The sequence below is a fragment of the Microcaecilia unicolor genome, chromosome 3 (genome assembly GCF_901765095.1).
Source record: "Microcaecilia unicolor chromosome 3, aMicUni1.1, whole genome shotgun sequence".
NCBI lineage: Eukaryota > Metazoa > Chordata > Amphibia > Gymnophiona > Siphonopidae > Microcaecilia > Microcaecilia unicolor.
Genome location: NC_044033.1, coordinates 92,254,640 through 92,275,281, shown reverse-complemented (window position 1 = coordinate 92,275,281; position 20,642 = coordinate 92,254,640). Strand labels below are relative to the sequence as shown.

The following is a 20,642-nucleotide window of genomic DNA, read 5'->3' as shown; positions in this document are numbered from 1 at the left end:
TTTGCTAGTAAATACAGAGGACGAGTGGATAGGTTTCCGCCTACTGTACAGACCACTTTTTATTATTGGGACCTTATGTTTCCAGAGCATCAACCACCGGTGTCAGGCCTGGCCCCAATAGTGGATAACCCTATGTTTGAATCTGGTATAGGAAATACTACATTTAGCAGGTGGGCAGACTCAGGCTTGGACATGTTGGGACAGGTACATGTGGGAGGTAACATGGTAACCTTTGAGAAGTTGGTGGAAGATTTCGGGCTTCGGCCTGACGATCTTTACGCATACTTACAGTTACAACATTTCATTTTAGGACAAGTCTATAAAGGTTGTATGCTGCGGGACACACACCCTATGGAACAGCTATGTGTAAATTGGAACATAACGAGGGGCATGTTATCCCACTTGTATGCCTACCAGGTGATGACCGTTAAACATTATGTATTGCATAGGAAACGGTGGGAACAGGAATTACATTTTACTCTACCAGAGGCAGCATGGCTGGCGTTGGAAAAAAAGATTCTGAGATCTTCCATAGCAGTGGCAATGCAGGAAAATGCTATCAAAGTCTTTTATAGATAGTATTTAACGCCGGTCCGATTACATCATATGTTTGCCCATGTGCCCAAAGACTGCTGGCGAAAATGTAGGGGAGTGGGGACCATGGGTCATATTGGGTGGTCATGTCCTAAAGCTCAGGCCTATTGGAAGGGGGTGAAGTCGCGTTTGCAGGTTTGGGTGGGTAAATCTGTGCAGTGGCATCCTTTAATTTTCCTACTTGGGCAGCGGCCTGAGAGTTTTACGTTGGATCAGTAACTTCTGACGAGAGGAGCCTTGCATGCAGCACGTATAAATTTAGCACAGAGTTGGAAGTCGCCCAAAGTTCCCTCAATGGTGCATTGGATCACTAAGGTGCGTTATATATGTGAAATGGAGAGACTAACTGCAGTAAGAAGAAAAACTATGCCCGCATGGGAAAGGGTTTGGGGACCCTTTCTACAAAAATGTTCTGGCTAACTGGGCTATGTATGGGAAGTTGGAGAAGGTATAGGGAGGGGGGGAGTGGGGAGGGAGGATAAGGGACGGGGGGATTTACAGTATTGAAATGTTAAAAACAAAAAAATCTGAAGTTCAGTATGCATCTGTTCTAGCATTGTTATTTCAATGATACATGTTTTGCAAAATACTCCTTGAGGGTATCTGTGGAATTATAGTTTATTCTAATGTTTTGACTTGAGGAGATGTTGTACTTACATTGCAATGCATAATAAAGACTTCTGCAAATTAAAAAAAATATATATATTTTAAAAATTGGACACTTTCACACTTAGAGAACAAAATATCAATAATTGTTGTAACCGTATTGAGTAGCCAAGCAAATTCTTTAACTATCAAAACTTGTACAGGGGGGATGAGAGTAGTGGCACAGGTGACATCCAAATCTTATTTGGATCAGATTTCCATGCCTAGCTTGGCCCAGAAGAATTAGGACAAATTGGATACCCCCCTTAAATATAAGAGATAGAATGGACAATTAAAAGTTTAAAAAGTGGAAAACCCGAGATCACATGACGCCATGGCGGAGAGCAGACGTACCTGAAGAGCTCTCCGACTCCGTTCCTCCTTCCCCAACAACCCGGGCCGTCAACGGACCCACAGTGCAGAATAAAAAGCACCGCAACACAGCCCATACACAAGAGAGTGGGTACCGGACGGCGGGAACAGGGGATGGCCACGAAAAACCGCCCAAAAAGAAAAGCTGCGGCAAAAACAACCGGACCCCAAAATGGCGTCCCCTCCGGATGTGCCTGGCACCACTGTATCCTCAACATGGGTGGCGGAGATAACGGCGGAGATGTCTGCCGTTATGAAGGAGCTACTAGAACGAAGATTAGCCCCCATCGACTCAAAGCTGGAAAAACTACACACAAGCATGGAGGATCTGGCGAGAGAGTGTGTGGCCTGTCAGACCCGAACAAGTGCGGTGGACAAGCTGCAAGAGGTGGAAGCCGAACAAAAAACGACCAGAAAGCAGGTTGAGGCGCTAGAGCAAAAAATAGAACTTGAGAATCGTTCTAGACTCAACAACCTGCGACTAATAGGGCTTCCGGAGGCCATGGGTGGCAAAGATTTAATTGTGGAGCTGGAATGCTGGCTCACAGCACGAGTGGTTTCCCCTACACACATAGGCCCTTTGAGTGGAGAGGGCTCACCGGCTTGGACCTCGCACAGACAATAGCAATAAACCCCGCGTGCTCATTATGAGAGTACTGAATTTTACCCACAAGCAATACATTTTGCAAGCCTCAAGGAAGAACAATGTGTTGATTTATGAGCAGAAAAGAATATTATGTTTCCAAGATTAATCAGCGGGGGTGGCGGGGAGACGCCGCGCTTTCTCCCCGGTGTGCACAACATTGTTTAACCAGAATATCAGATTCAACCTGATGCACCCAGCGCAGCTGAAGATCGTATATAAGGGATCAACGCACGTTTGACGCAGTAGAGGAGGCGAAAAACTTTGTGGCCAAGATCGAAGCAGAAAGCGCAGGGAGCATAAGTACATAAGTACATAAGTAGTGCCATACTGGGAAAGACCAAAGGTCCATCTAGCCCAGCATCCTGTCACCGACAGTGGCCAATCCAGGTCAGGGGCACCTGGCACGCTCCCCAAACGTAAAAACATTCCAGACAAGTTATACCTAAAAATGCGGAATTTTTCCAAGTCCATTTAATAGCGGTCTATGGACTTGTCCTTTAGGAATCTATCTAACCCCTTTTTAAACTCCGTCAAGCTAACCGCCCGTACCACGTTCTCCGGCAACGAATTCCAGAGTCTAATTACACGTTGGGTGAAGAAAAATTTTCTCCGATTCGTTTTAAATTTACCACACTGTAGCTTCAACTCATGCCCTCTAGTCCTAGTATTTTTGGATAGCGTGAACAGTCGCTTCACATCCACCCGATCCATTCCACTCATTATTTTATACACTTCTATCATATCTCCCCTCAGCCATCTCTTCTCCAAGCTGAAAAGCCCTAGCCTTCTCAGCCTCTCTTCATAGGAAAGTCGTCCCATCCCCACTATCATTTTCGTCGCCCTTCGCTGTACCTTTTCCAATTCTACTATATCTTTTTTGAGATACGGAGACCAGTACTGAACACAATACTCCAGGTGCGGTCGCACCATGGAGCGATACAACGGCATTATAACATCCGCACACCTGGACTCCATACCCTTCCTAATAACACCCAACATTCTATTCGCTTTCCTAGCCGCAGCAGCACACTGAGCAGAAGGTTTCAGCGTATCATCGACGACGACACCCAGATCCCTTTCTTGATCCGTAACTCCTAACGCGGAACCTTGCAAGACGTAGCTATAATTCGGGTTCCTCTTACCCACATGCATCACTTTGCACTTGTCAACATTGAACTTCATCTGCCACTTGCACGCCCATTCTCCCAGTCTCGCAAGGTCCTCCTGTAATCGTTCACATTCCTCCTGCGACTTGACGACCCTGAATAATTTTGTGTCATCGGCGAATTTAATTACCTCACTAGTTATTCCCATCTCTAGGTCATTTATAAATACATTAAAAAGCAACGGACCCAGCACAGACCCCTGCGGGACCCCACTAACTACCCTCCTCCACTGAGAATACTGGCCACGCAATCCTACTCTCTGCTTCCTATCTTTCAACCAGTTCTTAATCCATAATAATACCCTACCTCCGATTCCATGACTCTGCAATTTCTTCAGGAGTCTTTCGTGCGGCACTTTGTCAAACGCCTTCTGAAAATCCAGATATACAATATCAACCGGCTCCCCATTGTCCACATGTTTGCTTACCCCCTCAAAAAAATGCATTAGATTGGTGAGGCAAGACTTCCCTTCACTAAATCCGTGCTGACTTTGTCTCATCAGTCCATGTTTTTGTATATGCTCTGCAATTTTATTCTTAATAATAGCCTCCACCATCTTGCCCGGCACCGACGTCAGACTCACCGGTCTATAATTTCCCGGATCGCCTCTGGAACCCTTCTTAAAAATCGGAGTAACATTGGCTACCCTCCAGTCTTCCGGTACTACACTCGATTTTAGGGACAGATTGCATATTTCTAACAGTAGCTCCGCAAGTTCATTTTTTAGTTCTATTAATACTCTGGGATGAATACCATCAGGTCCCGGTGATTTACTACTCTTCAGCTTGCTGAACTGACCCATTACATCCTCCAAGGTTACAGAGAATTTGTTTAGTTTCTCCGACTCCCCCGCTTCAAATATTCTTTCTGGCACCGGTGTCCCCCCCAAATCCTCCTCGGTGAAGACCGAAGCAAAGAATTCATTTAATTTCTCCGCTACGGCTTTGTCCTCCTTGATCGCCCCTTTAACACCATTTTCGTCCAGCGGCCCAACCGACTCTTTGGCCGGTTTCCTGCTTTTAATGTATCTAAAAAAATTTTTACTATGTATTTTTGCTTCCAACGCTAATTTCTTCTCAAAGTCCTTTTTTGCCCTCCTTATCTCCGCTTTGCATTTGGCTTGGCATTCCTTATGATCTATCCTGTTACTTTCAGTTGGTTCTCTTCTCCACTTTCTGAAGGATTGTTTTTTGGCTCTAATGATTTCCTTTATCTTACTGTTTAGCCACGCCGGCTGACGTTTAGTCTTTTTTCCCTTTTTTCTAATACGTGGAATATATTTGTCCTGAACCTCCAGGATGGTGTTTTTAAACAGCATCCACGCCTGATGCAAGTTTTTTACTCTGCGAGCTGCTCCTTTCAGTCTTTTTTTCACCATTTTTCTCATTTTGTCGTAATCACCTTTTCTATAGTTAAACGCTAGCGTACTTGATTTCCTAGTTTCACTTCCTTCAATGCCAATATCAAAACCGATCATATTATGATCACTGTTATCAAGCGGCCCTCGTATCGTTACCCCCTGCACTAGATCATGAGCACCACTAAGGACTAAGTCTAGTATTTTTCCTTCTCTTGTCGGCTCCTGAACTAGCTGTTCCATGAAGCTGTCCTTGATTTCATCAAGAAATCCTATGTCCCTTGCGTGTACAGATGTTACATTAACCCAGTCTATATGCGGGTAATTGAAATCCCCCATTATTATTGTGTTGCCCAGTTTGTTTGCGTCCCTGATTTCCTTTAACATTTCCGCATCCGTCTGTTCGTCCTGGCCAGGCGGACGGTAGTACACTCCTATCACTATCCTTTTCCCCTTTGCACATGGAATTTCAATCCACAGTGATTCCAAGGAGTGTTTTGTTTCCTGCAGAATTTTCAATCTATTTGATTCAAGGCTCTCGTTAATATACAATGCTACCCCTCCACCAATCCGATTCACCCTATCACTACGATATAATTTGTACCCCGGTATGACAGTGTCCCACTGGTTATCCTCCTTCCACCAGGTCTCAGAGATGCCTATTATATCTAATTTTTCATTTAGTGCAATATATTCCAACTCCCCCATCTTATTTCTTAGGCTCCTGGCATTCGCATATAGACATTTCAAACTATGTTTGTTGTTCCTAAGTACATCATGCTTGGTACTTGACAGTATTAATTGGCAGCGGGAGAGATACCCCGATATGAGCCGGAGGAGGGGTCGAGGCATTGATTTATATCCTAATCTGAGGGAGACTTTTATGGGACCTCATGGACACAAGTTACCACAGTTAAGACAGGTTTGACTAGACTGCATATAGACTAAACAGCCGCGGTTAAAGTTTGTTTATGTTAACTAGTAAACAAGGATCCAGAGTAGCTGGAGAGACTCACACCCGTAAGACACAGGTCACAGGAACTGACCTCGGTAAAGCTGGATAAACCTAGGGATTCAGCTATGGACAGTTTGGTGGCGGAACATCCAAGAATGGAGGCGGGGACTGAACAGCTCACAACTACAGGAAGCCCCTCCAAACCAGAGTCAGGTTAACTGTATATAAGTTCATACTGTGTAATGCCATATGAGGGGGGGCATGGCTAGAGGGGTAGAAGGGGTAAGTCTGAGAGGAAAATAATGTCTGTTGGGGAATGAATGTCAAGGGGAATTGGTGATTGAAGTGGATGGAGCTCAAAGGCAAAGGGTAGATGATTGTTGTGTTATACGAAGGGGAGGGAGGGCGGGAGGCAGTAAACGTGATCCACTCCCAACTTGGGGAACGCAGCACAGGGGAGAAGGGGTAAGCAGGAAGGGGAGGGAAGGGAGAGGGGGGGCAGGAAGGAGAGGGGACAGAGGCTCGGGGGGGGGGGAAGGGACACAAAGGAACAAGACCAATCACTGCGCTGGGGTGGGGAAAGATTACTGAGCCAGAGTCGGAACAAAAATCGATGGTGGGCTTGGGGTGGGGGGGGGGCATAGGCTGGGATGCCTCCCTGAGAAGAAAACATGGCTTAAGAGAAACATCACAGAGAATTAAAAGACCGGTAGACTATGGTTAGGCTCGTCACCTGGAATGTGGGGGGTATACACTCACCAGTAAAGAGAACAAAAATCCTGCAACATTTACAGAGAAATAACATAGACATTGCACTACTGCAAGAAACACATCTTAGCCAAGAGGAACACGCAAAACTTAGGACATGGTGGGTGGAGGAATGTGTCTCAGCGGGAGCACAAGGGAAAAAAGGAGGGGTAGCGGTATTAATCCGTAGGGGGCTGACAACAGCGGTGCGTCCCCTTGCAATAGACACTAGAGGCCGCTATGTCTTAGTGGAATTGGAGATCTCGGGACAAAAGCTGTTAATAGGCAATCTCTATGCTCCCAACCAGTTTGACAAACAATTTTACAACCAAATATTGTAACACCTATTCTTATATCAAGGGGAACATGTGCTAGTGGGGGGAGATTTCAATACAGTATGGGATGCCTCGGTAGACAGCTCACAGGGTAAGAGGAGCGACTCGGTGGCATCTAATAAAGGCCTGAAAAGATTAGGACAGACGCTAAATCTAATAGATGTGTGGAGGGTGTTGCACCCCACTGAAAGAGATTATACCCATCACGCGCGGGCACATGCTTCCCAAGCAAGAATAGATTGCATACTCATTTCAGAAAACATGCTAGGAAAAGTAAAGGATACGCATATAGGGCCCTACACGATCTCAGATCATGCTTGGGTATGTCTTGATTGGGATTGGGGAGAGCCATGGGCGTAGACTTGGGGGGGGGCCAGAGGGGGCAATGCCTCTCCAAACGACGACGACATGAGACTGGCGCCGCCGTGCCAAAAGTTTAAAAAAAAAAAGCAGGCACGCGCTCCTCTCCGTCCGCTTGGCTTCCCTGCCCTCTCTGTCTGCATCCCACCTTCCTCTGACGTCACTTCCTTTCGGGCGGGACGCAGACAGAGAAGGCAGGGAAGCCAAGCGGACGGAGAGGAGCATGTCCGTCTACCCCCCTCTCTTCCTCCCTCCCTCCAGCGCAGGCAGCAAGCATGCTTCTTCAGTTTTTCTGTGTTCCTGGCAGCGGCAGCGATGTACACGCTGCCTTCGGCTCTGCCCCGAAGCCTTCTTTTCAAGTTCCTGTTTCCGCATAGGTGGGAACAGGAACTTGAAAAGAAGGCTTCTGGGGCAGACCGAAGGCAGCGTGTACATCGCTACCGCTGCCAGGAACACAGAAAAGCTGAAGAAGACTGTTGCCTGCACCGGAGGGAGGGAGGAAGAAAGGGGGTAAACGGAGTCATGATCTTGGACCTCGCGGGGGGGGGGGGGGGGCAGCAGAAGGAAGATGGATGGAACTGGGAGGGGTGGGGAGCAGAGGGAAGATGGATGGGACTGGGAGGGGTGGGGAGCAGAGGGAAGGAACAGGAGATGGATGGGAAGCAGAGGGAAGGAGCAAGAGATGGATGGGACTGGAAGGGGTGGGAGCAGAGGGAAGGACCAGGAGATGGATTGGACTGGGAGAGGAGGGGAGCAGAGGGAAGGAGCAGGAGATGGATGGGACTGGGAGAGGAGGGGAGCAGAGGGAAGGAGCAGGAGATGGATGGGACTGGGAGGGGTGAGGAGCAGAGGGAAGGAGCAGGAGATGGATGGGACTGGGAGGGTGGGGAGCACAGGGAAGCCTACTGGAAAGAAGACACTGCATAAAACAAGACACTGGGACCAAAGCAAATAGAAAAACTAAATGATCAGACAACAAAGGTAGAAAAAAAGTATTTTATTCAGAATTTATTAATTGAAATATCTCAGCTTATTGAAATGTGCATCTGTGATATTTTGCCTGTAAATTTCAATTCCTTCCTCCATATTAGCATATCATTTGCATATGTATATATATATGCAAATGAATATGCTAATATGTTCCACCCATCCTTTGCCCCCCCCCCCCCCAAATGAAACAGTCAAACTACGCCCATGGGGAGAGCAGAGACATAAAGGTGGCTCTTGGCAGTTCCCGCTGGACCTAGCTGGAGACGAGACATTTAAAGCCAAAATAAAGGAACGCTGACAGGACTATGCAGCACTGAATCGCCAACACATAGAGAACCCACTTTTATTTTGGGATGCAGCGAAGGCAGTGCTGCGGGGTGAAATAATCAGCTACCATCACCATCTCAGGTCGGCCCGAAACAGGGAAATTAAGTAAATTAATATGTAAGGCTCGGTAGGCCTATGGCCGGACATACGCAGAATCTCATCATACTACCCTCCTAGAAACTCAGGTCGCACTAAACACGCTGCTGCAGCAGCGATCTTCGAAGTCTCAAACCTACTATAAATTCTAGTTACATAGATTTGGGAATAAAGCAGGGCGCCTATTAGCAAGATTGGCCAACCCAAAAGGGAGCAAGAGACAGGTCTTGCAAGCGAGAGGGGAACGAGGGAGAATGGAACACACAGCGGAAAAGATGTGTGAAGCCTTCGCCAAATTTTATAGTAAACTATACGCGACAACAGGGGAACAGGGACTATCGGAGTCTTTATATCTAGATAACTTGGATCTACCGTCACTTAGCCAACGGGATAAAGATAAATTAAACAAACCAATTACGGAGGAAGAGGTATTACTGGGAATAAAACAAGGGCAGTTACTTAAGGCACCTGGCCCAGATGGGTTATGGATAGAATTCTATAAAGTATTAGGTGAACACATTGCTCCGACGCTAACTAAATATTTCAATAAGATAGTAGACACAGAACAACCCCCGGAAGGTCTGTCTCTGGCACACATAGTGATGCTGCCAAAACCAGGCAGGGACCTACAACACGTGGAGTCATATCGCCCAATCTCTCTATTGAATGTGGAAATCAAACTGCTAGCAAAAATACTGGCCAATCGCATGAAAAAAGGTCCTGCCGAAACTAATCCACGAAGCCCAAACCGGATTCGTGGAAGGTAGGGTAATAGCTAAGAACTTATGGAGAATTATAGTGGCCATGGAGAGAAGAAAGCATAAAGGTATACCATCTCTCTTAATTAGTTTTGACGCCGAAAAGGCGTTCGATAAAGTGCATTGGGCATTCTTGCTCACCACGCTAAAAAAGTACGGGTTTGATGGGCGGTTTATGTCAGCTATCCGGGCTTTTTATCACACACCTAAAGCGAAGATACGGGTCAACGGGCTGGAATCAGAGGAGTTTCAGATACACAGAGGAACCTGCCAAGGCTGCCCGTTATCCCCGTTATTATTTGTCTTATCACTGGACCCGTTGATCTGGGATATCGTGGCTAGTCCGACGACACAAGGCATACATATGGGTCAGGCCGAATTCAAAATAGCAGCCTTTGCGGACGACCTCCTAGTACTCATCACAGAACCCCAGACATCGTTCCTGGCGCTAATGGAGATCCTGAAAGAATACGAAGACTATGCAGGATTAAGTCTGAATCTGACTAAGTCAGAGGCACTAGCCTCCTCAGAGACAGTGAGAGCCCTATGGGATCAGGGTTTTCCTTTCAGCTGGGCAGATGGATCATTTAAATACTTGGGGATCCAATTGACCATGGAGTTAGAGAAGCTACACGATCTAAATATAAGTACCCTGTTAGAGGGGACAAGGCGCCGGCTGGATAGATGGGAGGGCCTTGCATTATCTTTGAATGGAAGGACAAATTTAATACGAATGGTGATATTCCCAAAATGGCTGTACCTTCTGCAAACGCTCCCTCTCCGCCTGAAACATAAAGACTTAGAATGAACATCAACACGGCCTTTAGTAGGTTCTGCTGGGCGAGTAAGAAACCCCAAATACAGGCTAATATGATGAAGGGAGGATGGAACAGAGGGGGATTGGGAATGCCAGATTTAGCCTTATATAATCAAGCCTGCCTACTCACACATATAGGAGACTGGGTGGGACAATCAACTGTTTTTACACCATTGGAAATGGAACGGGAGTACTTTGCCCCATATGATGCTATCACATTACTACACTTAGGACAGGGACAACTCCCGGCCCCACTCAAAAATTGCCACCTGCTGCAACCCATGCACAAGGCATGGAAGATGTTGGTTAGGACCCTGGGGGGAACGCCAGAAATATCAGAACTCTTAACATTCAGAGGGAACCCGAGTTTCGAACACCGACAAACTAATCAGGCCTTCCTCTGATGGGAGGCACAGGGAATCACAAAGGAGGAACATCTGTTAAGTAGGGAAGGCGACATCATAAAATTTGAGGACCTGCAAAATAACATAGGAACTCATGGGGGGACTACTTTGCATATGTACAAGCTAAACACTACATCTTAAGCCTTAATCAACTGGCATTACAATCAAAACTTGGAGGTCAGATACAAATATTCTTTCAGGCCCTAGTGGCGGTAGGCATGACAATGTCGACCATAAGCCGAGCACTAGTGAAAAATGCCCCTACCAAAAACTTAGAATATATTAAACACAAATGGGAACAAGATTCGGGGGGGGGGGGACTTTGGAGAGGTGGGATGTAGGGGCCACACTGAGACGCATTCCGACATTCACCATAGATGAACGGCTTAGAGAGAGTGGATACAGAATGGCAATGCGGGCATATATGTCGGGAAGACAACGGGGGCACATGAACACTGCAAGGAATGCGAAATGTGTCAAATGTGATCATGAAGCCCACACATTATTTCATGCCTTTTGGGAATGTCCGGGAGTCCGCAACTTTTGGAGACAAATTCAACGGTTTCTGACTAAAGCGACACAGGCACCAGTAGGGGGGGCATGGGAACATTACGTGCTGGACACGCAATCTGCGTTTAACGCACAGGCGAAAGGGCCTAGACTTTGGTGCCATAAGGTCTGTCTGATAGCACGTAAGACCATATTGCAAAAATGGATACCCCCAGACCCACCTGCATATTGGCACTGGCGAAACCAAATACACGAGATGGCCACCTGGGAAGCTAGAGAGGCGAAAGGTAACCCGAAAAGGAAAAAATTTTATATGCAAATATGGGGTCATTATCTCCACAGGCTCAGTCCATGGGGAAGAAGTTTATTAATAAATATGTTGTGACTTGAATCTGGACACTTAAGCAATAAGTATGCCCTTTCCCTAGCGCGGGTTGGCAAGGGGGGGGAAGGGAGTGTTTCCACGGTAATAAGGATCATACGGGAAGAGGGAGGGGAGAAAGGGGGGGGGCGGAGGGAGAGAATAAGGAACAGTGAGAATGTGCATGATTGCGGAAGGGGAAACAATTATTGCTCATGTGGCTAATATACTATAACACTAACATTACAGACCTGGTGGGTATACAGACAATTACTAACAGCAATGACTGAACCACAGTGAGGGAGCCACAAGAGCAAGGGCTCCTTCCCGGGGTAGTAATTGCCCACCAGTCATTAGAGACTCTGTATAGAGGCGGGCCACGTCCAAGACAAAGGTCAAGAGAATTGATAAAAAATATGAGAAACGTGCTGGCCCTTGCAAAACAAGGCCAACCCGGCCAACTCATGACCAGAATATAGGGGGGGAGGGGATACGGGGGGAAGGGGGGAAGATAGGGGGGAAAGGGGAGAGGGAGAAAAATGAAAAATATGTTGATGGCAAACCTTACCCATTTTGTACTAATGTATGACAAATGAACTACACTGTTGAATTTGAAGTTATTTGGTTATATACAGTGGGGGAAATAAGTATTTGATCCCTTGCTGATTTTGTAAGTTTGCCCACTGACAAAGACATGAGCAGCCCATAATTGAAGGGTAGGTTATTGGTAACAGTGAGAGATAGCACATCACAAATTAAATCCGGAAAATCACATTGTGGAAAGTATATGAATTTATTTGCATTCTGCAGAGGGAAATAAGTATTTGATCCCCCACCAACCAGTAAGAGATCTGGCCCCTACAGACCAGGTAGATGCTCCAAATCAACTCGTTACCTGCATGACAGACAGCTGTCGGCAATGGTCACCTGTATGAAAGACACCTGTCCACAGACTCAGTGAATCAGTCAGACTCTAACCTCTACAAAATGGCCAAGAGCAAGGAGCTGTCTAAGGATGTCAGGGACAAGATCATACACCTGCACAAGGCTGGAATGGGCTACAAAACCATCAGTAAGACGCTGGGCGAGAAGGAGACAACTGTTGGTGCCATAGTAAGAAAATGGAAGAAGTACAAAATGACTGTCAATCGACAAAGATCTGGGGCTCCACGCAAAATCTCACCTCGTGGGGTATCCTTGATCATGAGGAAGGTTAGAAATCAGCCTACAACTACAAGGGGGGAACTTGTCAATGATCTCAAGGCAGCTGGGACCACGGTCACCACGAAAACCATTGGTAACACATTACGACATAACGGATTGCAATCCTGCAGTGCCCGCAAGGTCCCCCTGCTCCGGAAGGCACATGTGACGGCCCGTCTGAAGTTTGCCAGTGAACACCTGGATGATGCCGAGAGTGATTGGGAGAAGGTGCTGTGGTCAGATGAGACAAAAATTGAGCTCTTTGGCATGAACTCAACTCGCCGTGTTTGGAGGAAGAGAAATGCTGCCTATGACCCAAAGAACACCGTCCCCACTGTCAAGCATGGAGGTGGAAATGTTATGTTTTGGGGGTGTTTCTCTGCTAAGGGCACAGGACTACTTCACCGCATCAATGGGAGAATGGATGAGGCCATGTACCGTACAATTCTGAGTGACAACCTCCTTCCCTCCGCCAGGGCCTTAAAAATGGGTCGTGGCTGGGTCTTCCAGCACGACAATGACCCAAAACATACAGCCAAGGCAACAAAGGAGTGGCTCAGGAAGAAGCACATTAGGGTCATGGAGTGGCCTAGCCAGTCACCAGACCTTAATCCCATTGAAAACTTATGGAGGGAGCTGAAGCTGCGAGTTGCCAAGCGACAGCCCAGAACTCTTAATGATTTAGAGATGATCTGCAAAGAGGAGTGGACCAAAATTCCTCCTGACATGTGTGCAAACCTCATCATCAACTACAGAAGACGTCTGACCGCTGTGCTTGCCAACAAGGGTTTTGCCACCAAGTATTAGGTCTTGTTTGCCAGAGGGATTAAATACTTATTTCCCTCTGCAGAATGCAAATAAATTCATATACTTTCCACAATGTGATTTTCCGGATTTAATTTGTGATGTGCTATCTCTCACTGTTACCAATAACCTACCCTTCAATTATGGGCTGCTCATGTCTTTGTCAGTGGGCAAACTTACAAAATCAGCAAGGGATCAAATACTTATTTCCCCCACTGTATATTAGATTGACTCATCAATAAAAAAGTTGAAACATAAAAAAGTGGAAAACCCCGGGGTCAGATGGCTTCATGGTCAAATTTTTATAAACTTTGTGTAGGGGAGGTGGGGGAAGACTAAACACCGGTTACCTGGCTGGGAATTCCCTGCCACCCAGTATGAGTGAGGCAGGCATTTCTGTTCTTTTGAAGCTGGGGAAATAGGTCTTATCAAACCCATATCGTTGTTAAATGTTGATGTTAAAAACTACTGGTAAAAATACTAGCTGAGATGTTGCCAAAGCTGATACATTCCAACCAATCAGGCTTTATACCAAAGTGACAAATCGCAGACAATATCAGCCACACATTGAATGTTATTTGGGGCACTCAGCGGTCCTGGTCAAAGCTGGTTTATCATCTATAGATATGGAGAAGGCTTTCGACTGGGTCTGTTGGGATTTCCATTGGTGGTTAATGGGCAAAGTAAGGTTGGGGGACAATGTTTGTACTTAGATTCAGAACTTTTACGAGAGATCCACAGCATGCATAAGGGTGAATGGGGGGACACTAACTCCTTTTATATAGAACAAGGTATGAGATAAGGCTGCTCGTTATTGCCTCTGCTTTTTGTACTATCTATAGAGCCCTTGGCATGCTGACTTCTTTCTGCTATCATTTACTATATATGTACTGTAGTTTCTTACCCTGATAGGTTTTACTGCCTGAGCATCAGGAAGAAACTTTAATAATGAAGATGCAGCCAGTAGCAAAAAAGAACGATTTATAGAGTCTCCTCCATCCAGTCCTGAGAGTGACAACTTATACAAGCCATTGCAGGACTCATGACGAACTGCAGTCTAGAAGAAAAAAAAGATATAAATTTTAAAGATATTAAATATATAGAAACAACAAAAAAATTTTAAGGGGTCCAGCTAAAAAAACTTCGTGAGTAAAATTTTCAAAAAATGTTGTGGGTTCAAATACAAAATTTACCACCTTTAAAGAAATGCCAGTATTAAATTAAGCTTTTTCCATTTAGGAGATATTTTTCAAAGCATTTAAGTATATAAATCACAATTTTATGCATGGAAACAATTTTTCATAAAAATTCCCAAAATTTAAACAGGTGAAACAGTTTGCACATAATAATTTCTGCATACAGCAAAGAGGTGTTCCTGGGGAAAAAGTTGGGGAACAGTTTGCACTCACATGCATGCATTTAGGTTTTTAAAAGATAGGCACAGAGCACATACAAATTTGGTAAGAAGACTTATCCATTTCTGAGGCTGGTTCTGGGTTATATGTTCTCTGTTATAATGGAATATAGGTGCCTATGTTGCCTCCATAAAACTGGAAAAGAATTGGTGCTTTTTTTGTGTGTACTTCTCATACATGCATCCTAATACTAAATTACCCCCTTACTGTACATATATTTCAAGCAGGCTAATACAAAATTATCTTCTGTACTTATTTCATATTAATATTCATTTTACTACAATTTCCAAAAGGAGCACAACAGTTCTTCCTTCATTAATGCACCAATATTTAACAATTAACTTACAATTAATCTGTCTATAGAGCTGTAGGTACTCATTTTTTCTCATAAAAGTACTACACCCATAAAGAAAAAACATTCCTACACCACTGAAGAGTTCAGATATTTCCATCTTTTTCACCAAACATTTGTTTTTTAAGAGCATATGCACTGCCATACTGGGAAAAGACCAAGGGTCCATCAAGCCCATCATCCTGTCTCTGACAGTGGCCAATCTAGGCTTCAAGAACCTGGCAACCCCCCCCCCCCCACCCAAATTAATAATGTTCAATGGACTTTTCTTTCAGGAATCTGTCCAAACCCCCATTAAACTCCGTAAGGCCAGCTGCTGCAACCACATTCTCCGGCAACGAGTTCCAGAGTCCAACTACTCGCTGAGTAAAGAAAAACGTTCTCCTATTTCCTTTAAATCTACCATATTCTAGCTTCATCTTGTGTCCCCTGGTTCTATTATTCTTTGAAAGTGTAAACAAACGATTCACATTTGTCCGCTCTACTCCGCTCATTATTTACACACTGCTTGATATGATGCTAATGCTCCAAATGGTTCCTACTGATCTTGAGTCCATCGAAATGCTTCTTCTCAGTTTATGTCTTATCAAACAAAATTGCTATTATGGGCTGAATCAAATAAAAGACTTAAAAATTTTTTTTTCTAATAACTACTCTATTGTTCTGATACTCCAAGTTCAGATAATTTTCCACAATCCTTAGTCATTTGTCTTACCTCTGGAATGAGAAGAGTCAATTTCTTCAACCAGTCTTGTAAATTATCACTATCTGCAAGGCTGGATTTCACCCGCGAACAACAGTGTGCCCAACTCACCAAAAGCCACATTGAATAGTGAGTAACTAATAGAGAAAAAAAAATGAAATCAGCACTCACAATGGCATGCATTTGAACGGAATGGTACTCCAAAATTGGAAAAAAATAATAAAATAAAACCAGGTATGAAAATATATCAAGCCATATGTCTCTGTAAACAAATTTCAAAGCATGGATTTTACAGTTTGACCAAGGATGTCACTGTCCCATAGTTTGGCGGTACACGTGGCAACCATTAAGAAAGCTATATGGTTCAGACACTAGCCCCTCCCCTCCCGTTTACTAAGCCACACTAGCAGCTTGAGGTGCACTGCCGACCCATCTCATTCAGTTTGAATGTGCAGTTTTGGCATTGCCGCACGGTTTACAAAACGGGGAGTAGGTTTCACAGTAGTGTATTTCATTTTCTTTTTGTAAATTCATTTAAATCCCTAAGAAATAGCCCTCAGGAATAGGGTTATAGCAACACTAAGGGGAAGACGGGTGGGTGGGTAAAGCATGTCTCATGAAATTATTTCCAATCTGTTTGGGTGAGTATATGTATCTGTGCGTCTGTGACCAGATAGCAGAAAAGAGAAGAGAAGCAATTTGAAAGGAGCAATTCAGTAACTGCTACATTTTAGTATATCAAAGTTTCTATGCCAAAGAAGCTGGAACTGCTTCTCCCATAAAAATGAAATGCACAAATTTTTATGAATCCTCAGTTCAATGTATTTTTTGCAATGTCTTTAATCATAAATAACCAACAGAATATGGTACAATTACACAGAGCAATAAGTTAGCAGCAATAAGTTAGCAAAAACTTATCAGAGGTTACAGAACAAATAGAAATAACACCCAACAAAGTAAACCTTACCCCTACTACTGTTACCTCCAACTTTGTACAAATAGTTTTATCCCCAAATAAAAATAACACGAATCCCTACCTGCCCCAAAAGCAGTCAAGACAAACTTCCCCACTAAGACTAAGAACAGTTATTGAATAAGAACTAAACAAAACTTGTGTCCCTCAACTGTCTCCATTCTGTCTCCCATTTCCTCATTACGCTACATTCTATCGATCTCTTTTATTCCGCCTATACCACAAAGCGAATGATACATACCTGTAGCAGGTGTTCTCCGAGGACAGCAGGCTGATTGTTCTCACGACTGGGTTGACGTCCACGGCAGCCCCCACCAACCGGAACAAAACTTCGCGAGCGGTCCCGCACGCAGGGTACGCCCACCGCGCATGCGCGGCCGTCTTCCCGCCCGTGAGCGACCGTTCCAGCTCAGTTGAATGACAAGCAAAAATGATCAAAAACGCAACTCCAAAGGGGAGGAGGGAGGGTAGGTGAGAACAATCAGCCTGCTGTCCTCGGAGAACACCTGCTACAGGTATGTATCATTCACTTTCTCCGAGGACAAGCAGGCTGCTTGTTCTCACGACTGGGGTATCCCTAGCTCTCAGGCTCACTCAAAACAAGAACCCAGGTCAATGGAACCTCGCAACGGCGAGGGTATAACAGAAATTGACCTACGAAGAACAACTAACTGAGAGTGCAGCCTGACCAGAATCAATTCGGGTCCTGGAGGGTGGAGTTGGATTTACACCCCAAACAGATTCTGCAGCACCGACTGCCCGAACCGACTGTCGCGTCGGGTATCCTGCTGGAGGCAGTAATGTGATGTGAATGTGTGGAGAGATGACCACGTCGCAGCCTTGCAAATCTCTTCAATAGTGGCTGACTTCAAGTGAGCCACCGACGCTGCCATGGCTCTGACACTATGAGCCGTGACATGACCCTCAAGAGTCAGCCCAGCCTGGGCGTAAGTGAAGGAAATGCAATCTGCTAGCCAATTGGAGGAAGTACAGCTGCTCAAATACTAAAATAAATAGTAGCTTACTATTCTTAAGATATAATATATTTACTAAACATAAGTCTTTATAGCTCGCTTAAACATATTAAAACTGGGCAGAGATCATAGCGCTGTCAATTTTTCCACTTTATAGATATAACGCAATTTAGTCCACCATTTCGTCAATGAAGGGACCCCCGCCTCTTTCCAACCTGCAGCCAAAGTCAATTTTTTGCACACTGGAGGCAATTATCATTTTTGCCTGAGTTGTCTCCATCACTTTCCATTCATTTGTATCATAACTGATCTCCAACTCTATTTCCTACCTTTGCCCATGGAGCAACTCCAGTGGCTGCTGGTGCCTCAAATGGCGATACAGTGCTACCACCAGGTGTCTAGTAAAACAAAAGTCTTCACAGAGCTCTTCCAAAAAAATGTGGCTTCCCCCTCCAGATGAGCTCTTACTGTCTCAGAGTACCAACTGGAGGTAGGCATACTGATGTAAAGCAGGTATTTGATAGTCCACTCCAGACCAAGATCCCCAAAAGGAATGACCCCCAAGTCCTCTATTATCTGGGGGCCCAAGTGTGATAATCCTTGCATCTCATAGTTTATATGCAGAAGATGCTAATCCTGGCCAAAACAAAGGGTTATAACATATGGGTATATGTCTAGATAACTGGAAATCTGGGTAACAACTCATCCCATACTACACCTTAAGAGTAATCTGCATAGTAGGACAAATATTCTCATCCAATACTCTATATCACTGATTGGAATAAGTAGAGTGTTCCATATTTTGACGCCATTCAATTTCAGTTTATTGGTCAGGGAAAAGGTGCTAACAGCAATCATAACATTCGCTACAGACCGAGTTGGATCTGACTGAGTTGGATCTATGTTTGATGCCGTCACTGGTAAGAGAAGCAGGATGTCATCTGCATAAGATAATAGTAGTTCATTAAGTCCCAGGTGTATCGAGGCAAGGGATGACATAAAGAGATTGAACAGGGTACGTAGGAGGGAAGATCCCTGTGGAACCCCACAGTTAGGAAACCAGACACTGGAAAGTTGGTTGTTTTGCTTGACAGAATAACTTTGATTTGAAAGGAATTCGCTGAACCATTTGAACACAGTCACAGACCCTGTTATTCCTATTTGATCCAGGTACTCAAGTAGCAACGAGTGGTCAACCACATCGAATGCCACTCACATGTCGAATTGAAGAATTATTTGATCGCTTTTGCACAGATGTTGTTTGACATATGTAGTTAAAACTAGCAGCAATGTTTCCGTACTATATGACGATCTGAAGCCAAATTGTGACCAATGTAAAATAGAAATTTTTTCCAGATATAAAGAGAGATGTTTACTAATTTAGGTTTCTAATACTTTATTAAGAAATGGGGTATGTTTTATACACAGTAGTTTGCAGGCGATGTTATGTCTAGCCCAGATCCCTTCAGTAGTGGAGTGAGAAGAATTTTGTCCATGTCAACAAGAAGAGAGCCAGTTTTTAACAGCTCACTGAGATTATTGAGTAGCCAGTTTACTGCTTCCATAGGGATAGATTTGAGTAGGAGTTCTGGGCATTGATCCAGGGAGCAGTTGGCTCCGGAGCATTTCAACAGTATTGATCTTACATCCTCAACTGTTAGTGGTTGAAAAGATTCCCAGTTTTGGTCAGTTTTGAGTCCTTGGGTTGTAGGATCTGTGGTGATTAATGTTGAGCTACGGTTTGGACTATTTTCCTCTGCTGGTGTACCTTCAGATAGTTCAGACCTAATTTGAAAGATCTTATCGGCGAACGATCAACTAGGTCTTGGGCGGTGGGCCATGTTTTCTGTGAAAGTTCATCCTTATTAGTGGAAGATAATGTTTTAACTAAGGAGAAAAGTTTTTTGTTGTCAAGATCATCTTGACATATTAGGCTGCTATAGTATTGGCGTTTTGAGTCAGCTACCTTCTTTTTGTAGCATCGGAAGGCTAACTTCCATTTGGATTTATCAGTAGTATCTTTGTTCTTTCTCCATTGCTTTTCAAGGTGTCAACATTCCTTTTTTAGGATGGATAGTTTTTCTGTAAACCATGGCGAATTTCTGGATGTCTTGACCTTTAGTGGTAAAGGAACACTTTTGTCTGTTAGCTCAGACCAGAAAATGGCCTCGCTGAATTTATCTCTGGTGGAGATGAATTTGGATGACTTGTGTCTGGTTAAGCTTGCCATACAGATATCAATGGTGAAATCCAGTTGGAAAGTGGTCAGACCATGGTACTGGCTTCAATTTGAATGAGTTAATCAAACCATTAGGATAGGAAGTCATGAAGTCTAACAAGTTGCACCCTCAGAGAATGTAGCTAGTTCGCAGTCCTTCAGGAATGATTTGAAGTTGTGGACATTGGTGTCTGAATCATTTTCCAAATGTAGGTTTAAGTCTCCCAGGAAAATATCCTTGAAAATTCTGACATGGCACAGAAAGTTCTCTCTTCAAGTAGAGGTTCTGCCTTGGACCAAGCTCCCGGAGGACAGTAAATAAGGAGTAAGGTGATTTGATTTCCCTCTTTTGAATCAGCGCAGAATTTGCATAGCATGCATTCCAATTCAGGGAAAATCCCAGAATTAACTACAGACACACGGTAAAAACTCTTAAAGATAAGAGCAAATCTGCCTCATTTTTTACCCTGTCTTGAAGAATGAAGAATACCATAACCGGGTGGGTAGATGACTATCAACTTCTGTGAGCGATGTTTCTGAGATAAACAGAAAGCCCAGAT

The 20,642-nt window shown here is 44.5% G+C and overlaps 1 protein-coding gene across 1 annotated transcript in view; it reads right to left on the bottom strand.

Annotated features, from left to right (window-relative positions):
• The window catches only part of USP34 (ubiquitin specific peptidase 34), a 1,418,841-nt gene that overhangs the window by 601,766 nt on the left and 796,433 nt on the right, over positions 1–20,642 (bottom strand). Inside the window, 2 exon segments of the mRNA XM_030196176.1 lie at positions 14,352–14,504; positions 15,930–16,054. Of these exon segments, the coding sequence (XP_030052036.1) occupies positions 14,352–14,504; positions 15,930–16,054 (278 nt within the window).